Source organism: Furipterus horrens, unplaced genomic scaffold, assembly GCF_987537825.1.
Source record: "Furipterus horrens unplaced genomic scaffold, mFurHor1.1.pri manual_scaffold_5, whole genome shotgun sequence".
Classification (NCBI taxonomy): domain Eukaryota; kingdom Metazoa; phylum Chordata; class Mammalia; order Chiroptera; family Furipteridae; genus Furipterus; species Furipterus horrens.
In genome coordinates, this window is record NW_028327175.1 from 43,769,852 (window position 1) to 43,782,039 (window position 12,188).

A 12,188-nucleotide genomic window follows, 5' to 3' on the forward strand; every position below is an offset into this window, starting at 1 on the left:
ATTAAGAAAGACTGTCGATATCTTAAGTGAACTTAGTTATATGGTAGTGTTCTCCCTTATCTGTGGGGGATACATTTCAAGACCTCCAATGGATGCCTGAAACTGTGGAGAGTACCAAACCCTACGTATGCTGTTTTTTCCTATACATGCATACCTATGATAAAGTTTAATTTATAAATTAAGCATAGTAAGAAATTAACAAGAATAACTAATACAGAGACTTCCGGCCAAGATGGAGGCTTAGACTGACACTCTCAGTCTCCCTCCACAACTAAGTAGGAAGACAACTACCTCAAAACCAAAGATAACCAGAAATTCCAGAAAATAAAACTACATGGAAGCCCAACGTATGAAGTTATAAACCAGCGGTGCTCGTCCGGAAGGGTAAGGGGCGAAAATCGGAGCAGAAACGTTGGGCGGTGCTGTCTGTGGTAGCAGGAGGAATAGCGGCGGGACTGCGAGAAATGCCAGAGGAGCACCCCTGGCTGCAGTTGAGACCCATCAGCTCTTGATTACAACGCTGGGGAAGGCAGACCCCCATTACCTCGGACGGTGAGGCCCAGAGGGCGTGGGGACGGAGGAAGAGGATCTGGGTCTCAGCGGAGAGTAACAGCAGGAATCCATCTTGGACCCCTACCCCCACACAAAGCTCCACAGTGTGGTGAGAAGGGTCGCCTGGTAGTGACGAGTGCATGGGGCTCTGCCCCCTATAGCTCGCCCAGGAAGCAAAGCTAACACAAAACTGTCAAGATGAAGCAGACCACGACTGAAATCCCGGTGACACAGCTCACAAGGCAGCAGATGCGGGACCTGACTGATGAACAGATAGGAAATCTTTCTGAGGCTCAGTTCAGAGCTATAGTCATAAGATGGCTTACAGAATTAACAAAAGATTTGGAACAAGACGGGAAAGGAATGAAAGCTAGTCATACTGAAACGAACGAAAACACGTACAAGACAAGTGGTGAAGAAATGAAAACCAGAGATCAAATCAACAAATCGGAACATAGGGAAGGAACAAACAGTCAGCCAGTGTAGAAAGAGGAAACAAAAGTAAGGAATGTGAGGAGAGGCTCAGAAACCTATGGGACAGCTGTAAGCGAACAAACATTCGAATTATAGGATTGCCAGAGGGCAAAGAAGAAGAACTAGAAATTGAAAAATTATGTGAAAAAATAATGAAGCAGAACTTCCCTAACTTGGGGAAGGAAATAGACTTACAGGTCCAGGAAGCACAGAGAGTTCCAGAAAAACTGGACCCAGGGAGAAACACTCCAAGACACATTATAATCAAATTGTCAGAAATTAAAGATAAAGAGAGAATCTTAAAAGCAGCAAGAGAGAAGAAAAGAATCATGTACAAAGGGGTCCCAATTAGACTACCAGCTGATTTCTCAAAGGAGACCCTGCAGGCAAGAAGGGACTAGCAAGAAAAATTCAAAATAATGAAAATCCCCAACCTACAGCCACAAACACTCTATCCAGCGAAACTGTCTTTCAGAATAGGCGGGCAGAGAAAGTGCTTCCAGGACAAAGTAAAACTGAAAGAGTTCATTAGATCCAAACCACTATTATATGAGATGTTAAAGGGACTGGTTTAGAAGAAGGAGGATCAAAACTATGAACATTAAAATGAAAACTGCATCACAAGAACCAACAACAGAAGCTAGGGAATCGAAACAAAGGCAAACTAAGTAGGCAACAAGAGTGGAAAAAGAATTATAGGTACGGGGAACATACTGGGGGGAGGTTAGCAGAGAAGGGGAAGGATGAAAGGGAGGGAGATGGTACAGGAATTAAGAATCGTAGTAGGAGGGAGTGGAGTAGAACAGGAAGAGGTTGAGAAGAACTATATGCACAACCAATGGACATGGACTAAAAGGGGGGGACAATTGGAGGGAGGGGGTCACCGGGTGAAGGGAAGCAGAGGGAAAAGAAATCGGGACAACTAACAGCATAATCAATAAAACATTTAAAAAAAAAGAATAACTAATAATAAAATAGAACAATTATAACAATAAAGTAAGGATTAATTGAACACAAGCATTGTGATACCACAATAGTCAGTCTGATAACCAAGATGACTATTAAGTGACTAACAGGCAGGTAGCTGTACAGTATGGACATGCTGGACAAAGGAATGATTCACATCCCAGGCGGAATGGAGCAATGGTTCAAGATGTTATCACGCTACTCAGAATGACATACAAATTAAAACTTGTGAACTGTTTATTTCTGAAATTTTCCATTTAATATTTTTAAGCTGCAATTGATCACAGGTAACTGAAACAATGGAAAATGAAACCTCAGATAAGGGCACACTATTAAAATAAGAAAGACTATTGAGTATCTGAAGGGATTTTTCTGTTTAAGTTTAAATAGATGTTTCTCTTTTTTTATAGGGAAAAAAGTCTTTAGTCTTTTCTAATACCATTAGATCTGTAAAGTGTGGAAAGAACTGCTGATCTCACACTTCAGCCACATTTACATGTTCATAGTAATTAACATTTATGGTATTTTCTCCAAGGATCATAATTTCAAATTACATTTTCTTTTTGGAAAGTAATCCATATCTAGAGTTTTTAAAAAACAAATACTCTCAAACCTTTTTAAATCCAGTGTATTCACAATAAAAAAATGAAGTTAATATGGAAGAGAAATTCACAAGCATGAGCAAGAAAATTTTGTAAAAGAATGATGAAGAGAGACTTGCTATCTAGGTATTGGAACATAATATAAAACCATAGAAATCACAGCTGTGTGGTATTGGCACAGCAATAAACAAATAGAATTAAAATGAGAAGACAGAACAAAAATAGGTCAATATATGTAAATGGGTATTTTCTATATGAAGTGGCTTTTCACATCGCTGGGGAAAGAGTAGACTGTTATAGTTAATAAATGGTGTTGGAGCAACTGGATATCCATATGGGTGAACCTAAGGTTGCATCTTTATACTATGCACAAAAATAATATCCAGGAAGGTTAAATGTGTAGATGCAAAAATCAAAATTAGGAGAGTATTAGGAAAACATAGTGACTTTGTGTTGGGGGGAAAGTCTTTCTAAGCAAGAAACAAAAGCCTGAAAGCTGTGGATTTATTTTTAAAAAGTGAGAACCTTAAGAAATGACAAGGCATAGTAAGGAAAATTAAAACAGGCATAACACCTGAATATGTAAAGATGTGCCTACCAAAAAGGCTAAGAATAGAAGCCAGTATATAAAGAAATATGAATGGCTAGTAAACATGAGGGGTGTTCATTCCTACTAGTGATCAGGGAAAATCATTATCATTCAGATACCCTTTTTCACATATCAGATAGCAAAGCACATAAAAGATTAATAAACAGAATTGCCAAAGACACGGAAAAATCATTATCATTCAGATACCCTTTTTCACATATCAGATAGCAAAGCACATAAAAGATTAATAAACAGAATTGCCAAAGATACGGAAAAATGGGCATTCTCACACACCATTGGTAGGAAAAATAAAATTGGTAATTGTTACAGTTTGGAAAGCATTCTATTACAGAAATATTCACACATATTGGCAGATACATGTATACGTCTGAAGTGGTGAAAAATTGGAAACAATATACCTTCATTGGGGGAAATACTAAATTATGATACACCCATAACATTTTTTTAAACATGAAATATTTAAAAAGCACAAAAAATGGTATTAAGTAAAAAATAAAAATCAAGTCATATGATAATTCATACATAATATAATCCCAATTATGTGTACAGATAGATACTGTATATACTTATAGATATTTGTGCACAGAGAGTGGTCTGGAAAGGTACTCACTAGAATAGTAACAGTGTGACTAAGCTTAGCATTTGAGGAAACCAACAGAGGGCAGACAGTAACTTTTGTATGAAGACTTTGAAACAGCTTTGGTTAATAGAGTTAAAATAAAAATATATATTGAAGGATTATAGCATGGCACTTTTTTATGTTTTAATCAAGTTTTACAAAATCTAAAATATGTGTAAATAGTCACATGAATTCAATTTAAGTCATATTAGTAAACCATTAGGAGGTGCTGAATGGAGAGAGGGGACAAATAAAGTTTTCTTGCCTTATATTTGAACTTCAGGGGTGTAATACATGTATTTTTAAAATTTGCATATATATCTTAAAATATACATTTATTTTATATATGTTGAATGTGTGTATGAAACTTGGGCTTTAAAGATGAGTCAATGCAGTTGTGGCTTTTTAATCCTCAACAAACTGTATTAATATGTTGAAAACCCCAGTGTAGGGATTTTGTGTAAATTTCAAAAATTTGTCAAGTTTTTTTGTACTTAATTTTACTATGTTATATTGTGATTTGAAGTCTCTGCATGGGTAGATATGTATATTTGTATATATGTATTTGTATATAGTGAGAGATAGAAAACTTCAAAATGTATTTTGTCACAGCAAAAGAATATTTTATATTCCTGAAGTTTTACCTTAAACTATGTCAAGTCATTGACACTTGTACCTTCATAAGCAGGCTGGGAGTCAACACACAGGCTTTTTAGCATTCGCATTTAAAAGATTCTAACATACTTCCATTAAGTTTATAACATGAAGGGATTTTAATTTTTTTGTTATAAAAGTTTACAATTTTTTAATTTTCTCATTTTAGAATGGAGGAAATATTACTGTCCCTGATAAAACTTTTCTAGAGTTGCTTTGTCAAGGATGTTCTGGTGATATCAGAAGTGCAATAAACAGCCTCCAGTTTTCTTCAAAAGGTAACTATGGAAAATACATTCTTACAACATTATGTATAACATAATTGTTCATGAAATGAAATCAAACTAAACATTTTAATTTATAATTGATATATACCTATCTCCACTTACTGTTGTTTTTTTTTTTTTTTACTGAGAGAGTGTCATAAAATTATATGGGTACACATGCATGAAAACCCCCCCAGTGAATATGTCATCATATGTATTGGTATATATGAGACAAAACCTGATTGATTTATGTGATTTGCTGCTTTACCTTTCAAAGTTAATTTGACTTCCTGGGTGAAAATCCTGGCTCTGCCACTTAGCAGTGACTTAATCTTACAATTTTTAGCTTTCATATTTTAAATTGATTTTAAATATTATCACTTGGATGTATATTATTTAGGAAGGAACAATTTATGTCCAAGGAAAAAAGGAATGTCTTCATTAAAATTAGATGCTGCGCTGTCAAAATCAAAGCGAAGAAAAAAACCTGATAAGGTTTTTGAAAATCAAGAGGTCCAAGCTATTGGTGGAAAGGATGTGTCTCTCTTTCTCTTCAGAGCTTTGGGGAAAATACTATATTGCAAAAGTAAGAAAACCTTATATATTTAAAAATTTTTATTAGATATTAGTCTTACAACTGAAATAAAGGACCAGAAAATTTTAAATGTCATGTATTTGGTTCTGTTACAAGAAAGAACTAGGGTTATGTCAGATACTGTTTGGCAAGGCCCTAACAGGAAACTGTTTATCTAGATCAGCGGTTCTCAACCTGTGGGTCGCGACTCCTTTGGGGGTCGAACAACCCTTTCACAGGGGTCGCCTAAGACCATCAGAAAACATATATATAATTACATATTGTTTTTGTGATTAATCACTATGCTTTAATTATGTTCAATTTGTAACAATGAAAATACATCCTGCATATCAGATATTTACATGACAATTTATAACAATAGCAAAATTACAGTTATGAAGTAGCAACGAAAATAATTTTATGGTTGGGGGTCACCACAACATGAGAAACTGTATTAAAGGGTCGTGGCATTAGGAAGGTTGAGAACCACTGATCTAGATAGAGTATTTTTGGAATATGAGTGGCATTAAACACAAAAACTAACTACTATAGGCTATATTCATATTTGTTAGTCTTATACAATTATAGTTTGCCAAAGTTAAGACATTAGTCCATCTAGAATTTTAGTGGCAGGTGCTGGTCCCTCTTAGCACTGAGCTCTGGCCACCAAGGTGCTAGGCAAATTGCCAGGTAGCTTCCGTTTTCTTTGGATTCTCTTACATTTCTCTGGTCTCTTCACTTGCTGCTCTGTCCCTCTGTCCCCCAACCAGAGATGTTCTTCCTTTCTCCTCTTCTGTCTTTAATGACTGCTTTCCCTCAGCCCCTTCACCCCTGTCACCCATCTCTAAACTCCCAAATTGTCCCTCCTTTCAATAAAATCAGTCTTACAGTCCAGAGGAAGAAAATTGAGATGTCCTTTTTTTAAAAAATATTGATCTGATGTGATTTTTATAAAGAATAAAACAATTGCCCTAGCCAGTATGGCTCAGTTGTTTGGAGCATCATCCCATAACCAAAATGTGGTTTGATTTCTGAGCAGGGTACATACCTACTTTGCAGATTTGATCTGTGGTTTGGGCACCTGCGATCTCTAGTCAGGGTGCATTCGGGAGACAAGCAGTTGATGCTTCTCTGTCTCTCTCACTCTCTGACTTGCATTGGTATTTCTCCCTTTCTCCCTTCCTCTCTCAATGTCCTCAAGTGAGGATTAAAAAATAAATAAATAAAGGAACTAGTATAAATAACCCATGGACACGGACAACGGGGTGGGGAATGGCTGTGGGAGAAGGGGTGGGCTGGGTGGGGGATAGCAATGAAGGGAAAAGTGGGACAATTGTAATAGAAAAACAATAAAAATAAAATACAAAAATATAAATGAATAAAACAATTTACACAGATTTTTGAAGAAAAGTCATGCTGTAGTTTAGAATAGTTATAGATGTCAGAACAAAAAGCAAATCGTCATGATTAACAATAAAATAGTCTGTGTTCAGTAGCCTCAATATTCTCTCAGATAGTTCTTCAAATCTCTTGTAAAATAGCTGCATCAGTGAGCCACAAATATTGTGAACCTCATGCTTATCACACCTGTTACTATCTGAAATTGTTTTCTGGTTGCCAAAAACCCAGTTGTTTGAAACTACTATTTTTTATCTTCCTATAAAACTGTGAATGCCTCTTATACCTGCTTTCCATCTATCTTCTTTGTTGAAAATTGAGATTTCTAAATGGAAACCTTCATGTCTCCTGAGGACAATGAAATAGGCATAACTTAGGTGGAAATGAAGACAGTCCTCTGTCTCTGGCTCCTCTGACCTCTGAAGCTCAGTGACCATGCCAGTTATTCTTTCCTTTCCCCCCTTTCTTTTTCCTTTTCTTCTATAACCTCTTGCATTAGAGAATGGGGTTTCCTGTTCTCTCCTGCAGAGAGCAGCATCTGCCTACATAGTAAATGAAGCAGTGAAGACCTCTATATTGAGATGAGAAGCTAAAGAAGAAAGCAGCTCAGAGCTGGAAAGGTGAAATGTGGAGTGCTTTAAGAAGTGGAATATTTTAATTCCAGAAATGCCATAATCTGAGCATCAGAATTCTAAATTTTTCTTGCTAATAGTGAAACAACTCACATAAGCTTCCAGTTATTTTGTTAATTTTAACAGCTCAATTAGTATTTTTGGAATTAACATGCATAAGTTGTTGGAAAACCTTCGAATGAGAGAAGTTATATAATTACAGAGATGTTATTTTTAATCCAGAGCTTTGTTACAGGAGCATCTTTAACAGAATTAGAATCACCTCGATTGCCCTCCCATTTATCAGAGTATGAACGGGATACATTGCTTGTTCATCCTGAGGTAAAGTGTAAAGTCCTTAATAACACTTAGTACTATCTACAAGACATACATTATTTATATTTGTGAGCATATAGATTTGACCACCAAAATTATGTCTCTGTGCTTTTTTTTATATTATAGGAAGTAGTAGAAATGTCACACATGCCAGAAGAGTTATTTAATTTGTACCTTCACCAAAACTACGTAGATTTCTTCACGGAAGTAGATGATCTTGTGAGAGCCAGTGAATTTCTGAGTTTTGCAGATATCATCAGTGGTAACTGGAATGTAAGACCATTTGACTTAAATGTTTCTGTTTTTGAATATTTCCTCAGTATTGAGGAAGAAATTTTACTTTTATTCTTTATTATTTGACATGATTTTCTATAACTTCTTAATAACTATGAGAAAATCAATTCCTCCAATTCAGTGTTTATAATGAAGCTTCAGTTAATCTGTTTTTTTCTGGTGATAACAGTAATTTTTTTACAAAGTTTTCTGATTATAAAATTAATATATACTCAGAAATGGTGACAGCTATTGAAAAGTGGATAGAAGGAAAATAACTGCTTCTTTCTATACTTTCTGCTAGTTTTTAAATGTTTATTTTTTACAGATTTAAAATTATTCACTATATAAATTTGTATTTTTTCTTAACATCTGAGCACTACTCTGACCAGTATAGTAGCTACTAGCCATATGTAGCTAATTAAATTAAATTAAAATTCAGTTCCTCAGTCACACTAACCACATTTCCCAGTATTTGGTAGTTACAATGTGGCTAGTGGCTACTATATAGAACAGCCCATATACAAAACATTTCTATCATAGAAAGTTCCACTGGTTAACACAGTTCTGATATGTTAATATTTTCTCTGTGTTATTAATGTTGAAATAGCATTAGTAATTAAAATTGGGAAAAATACAATAAAAACATTTTTGATATAGGGTGTCATATTTAGAGTTTCATTATTCAGCAGTTGTATTTGCTTAATTTTTTAACATTGCTTTTTTATTTTGACGTTTTCCAACCTATAGAACAGATTGAAATAATAGTTCATGAATTTTTCACATTTTGCCACATTTGCTTAATTATGTATTTACAGACTTGTTTTGACTAAATAATTGGAAACATCATCACACTTTATACTTAAGCATGCATAATATTATTATAAGCCTAACAGCATCACATCTAAGAAAATTAACGTACTACTCTATTTTGAGTCCCTGGCTGGTTTGGCTCAGTGGATTGAGCGTCGGCCTGCGAGCTAAGTGTCGCTGGTTCGATCTTCCAGTCAGGGCACATCAGAGAAGGAAAACTCTGACTCCAAAAAACCTCCGCTGCCTTGCGGCATACCTCTTCAGGGGAAAGGCTAAGGGAGTAAACCCCGACAGAAAATCCGGAGCCGGAGTCCCTAAGGCGGTTTGACGTTGTAGTCAACACCGGCAATTCCTGCGGCGCACCTGAAGCCAAACTGTATTGACTCCGTCTTTCCCTTGGACCCTTCAGCTGCGAAGAGAGGGGGGGTCTGCTGCATGGGCAACAGCAGACCCTCCATATCACCCTGCCCAGGCTCTGTAGCTTCAGCTTCACTGGAGAGGACACTCCAGCGTCATCGCAAGATGTTGATTCAACACGGGAGGAGACAGATACCGTGTCACTCCCGAGTCGGACTGCACAGCCATTCTCGGCGGTGCAGATAGACTCTTAAGAAGCTACACCATCATCTCTCGAGACGGACGGCTGCCGACGACGACCCTATTTTGATTTTCCAGTTGTCTAAAAAGTGCATTTGAAGTTATTTCTCCCACTCACATCCATGATTCAATCAGAGCTTACACATAGCATCTGACTGTTATTTCTTAGTTGGATTTGCTTAAATAATCTTGTAGCATATTAAATTTAGGGCTGCAATGATGTTGAAAAAAGTGAACACACAGTGACTAAATATGATTAATTATTTTGTGTTTGTCAGTGGTACCACTAGTACTATTTTATAAATCTCTTATTTTCTTTATTTCACATTTTTTCTTCTCTATTTAGACACGCTCTTTACTCCGGGAATATAGTACATCTATAGCTACAAGAGGTGTGATACATTCCAACAAAGCCCGAGGATTTGCCCATTGCCAAGGAGGAGGATCAAGTTTTCGACCATTGCACAAACCCCAGTGGATTTTAATAAATAAAAAGGTAAAAAAAAAAGTTGTGTACTTTCCATAGGTGAACTTTATGGCATATGAATTACATGCCAATAAAGCTGTTTTGTTTTTTTTTAAGTTTTAAAAAAGAAAAATAATGTTTTATTCTTAGTAAGAAATGCTTGCTAAGGCCCACAATTTTCTTTAAATTATGACAAAACAAAAAGACAATCTTCTTCAGTGCTTAGTCATTTTTTAGGGAGAAAAAACACTCAAAATTTGAAAGTTCATACCTATTTTGTTAGTAACTATTATTAGAATCAAAATATAATTATATCTTAGTCTTAATTGAAAATAAATCCTGGCTTTGCCTCTAACCACTTGGACAGGTTATTTCACCTAACTAATAAGTGTATGCACTTAATCTCCACAGCTATAAATGGGGAGGATTGAATTAAAATAAAGGCAAAAGCCTGTGGCCCACAGGTTGAATATAACATGCACAGGTTTTTTTAAAAAAGATTTATCTATTTTTAGATAGAAGGGAAGGAGAAAGAGAGGTAGAGAAACATCAATGTTCGAGAGAAACACCAACCAGTTGCCTCTTGCACGCCCCCAACCAGGGACCTGGCCCACAATCCAGGCATGTGCCCTGACAGGGAATCAAACTGGGGGTGCTCAACCACTGAGCCACACCAGCCAGGTAACACTGGGCCCATCTTTTTACATGACAGCAATCAGCTGAAGCCAAGTAGAATCTGCCTCTTGAAGATGGCAGTGGCAGGTACCACTCTCCCGAGCTCTTCCACAGCACTGATTTGTATTACCTGCCTGGCTCCCGTGACTTCTGAATCTCTGACCCCCTGGACTAAAATCATATGGCTAAATATGAGCCTATAATTCATAACCTAAGAAGTGTCAACAGATTTCTTTGAAGAAGTCTATGACTTTTGAGCAATTTATAATCCTTTATTGACTTGCTTTGCCCTAACAGCACTTACATTAATTTTGCATTATAGTTACATATGAATTATCTTTGCAAGACATGCTTCTCTCCTTATCAGTCTAACATTGCAACTGTGTTAACTGAAGAAAATAAGTTTTTTCATTGAGAAATAATGTCCTTGAAAAATTTGTGATATGTGTATGCTCATAAATAATTCTTTTGCTTTTTAAGTGTTTTTTCCTTCAACCTTAGGTCTTTTTAAAAATAATTCTTACTGCTGTTATGTCAAATGTGAAATAATTGTGTAGGTAAAATGCTTTATTAGATAATGCTTGGATAGTAATAAAAGACTAATTAGATAAACTCTTAAAAGTATATTTGTAGTATATAAGCCCACCCACTTTTCTAATATAAAGTTAATGGGTCTAGGAATACATATTCATATATATATATATATATATTTTTATTTCTTCTATACAGTATCGGGAAAATTGCCTGGCAGCAAAAGCACTTTTTTCTGACTTCTGCTTACCAACTTTATGCCTTCAAACTCAGCTGTTGCCATACCTTGCTTTGCTAACCATTCCAATGAGAAATCAAGGTAATAACATGGGTTTTTATTCTCCCCGAGAAGAAGTGTTGTAATTATAACATTATCTTTTTGTAGGTCAGCTCATTGCTATATACTAGTGAGACTAAGTTTTTTCCCCTTTATTTGTTGATCCAGAATTAATATGCTTTTTTATTTAAAAAAGAAATCAAATAATATAGAGTTATAGAAAGTTAAAGTTGAAAGTCCCCTATGACCACAGGTAATTCCTTTTGACAGACTGATGTAAATTCTTCCAGACGTTTTTCTGTGCCTGTACAAATATTAGATATAAGCTTTAATTTGCTATGTCACTTACCATGGATAGTGTTCTGTATTTTATAAATTAATGATAAAGCAGCTCAAGGGGCTGGGAAGTCCAAATTAAGGTACCAGCAGATCCATTGTCCAGTGAGGACCTGCTTCCTAGTTTGCAGTTGTTCATCTTTCCATATTCTCACATGGTTGAGAGCAGAGCAAGAGAGAGCTGTCTCTGGGATCCCTCTTACGAGGACACTAATCCCATCTATGATGGCTCTGCCCTCATTACCTAATTACCTCACCTCCTAAAACCATCACATTGTGGGTCAGGATTTCAGTACATGTCTTTGAGGTAACACAGACATTCAGTATGTAAAACAGCAATGTTAAAGTATATTCAAGTGTAACTTCTATTTTTTTCAAAATGTATAATAATTTTAACCTTATTGATAATTGATTTGATTTTAATATTACAATGTCCATTAATAATATATTTACGTTGTCTTTCCAAGTTTTGAAATTATAAATACTAAAAAGCTTAGTACACCTATGGTAATGCACACTTGCACAATTTATGGCTACTGAGGTTTGCCTTTAATGAAC

At 35.8% G+C, this 12,188-nt stretch overlaps 1 protein-coding gene across 3 annotated transcripts in view; it reads left to right on the forward strand.

Annotated features, from left to right (window-relative positions):
• The window catches only part of RAD17 (RAD17 checkpoint clamp loader component), a 30,452-nt gene that overhangs the window by 11,165 nt on the left and 7,099 nt on the right, over nt 1-12,188 (forward strand). Inside the window, exons 10-15 of one of the 3 annotated variants that reach the window (XM_090276353.1) lie at nt 4,647-4,755; nt 5,144-5,329; nt 7,583-7,668; nt 7,789-7,935; nt 9,692-9,841; nt 11,216-11,336. In XM_090276353.1, the coding sequence (XP_090132479.1) occupies nt 4,647-4,755; nt 5,144-5,329; nt 7,583-7,668; nt 7,789-7,935; nt 9,692-9,841; nt 11,216-11,336 (799 nt within the window). The remainder of the gene's footprint in view (nt 1-4,646; nt 4,756-5,143; nt 5,330-7,582; nt 7,669-7,788; nt 7,936-9,691; nt 9,842-11,215; nt 11,337-12,188) is intronic. The other 2 variants (XM_090276355.1, XM_090276354.1) reach the window with 2 other exon arrangements.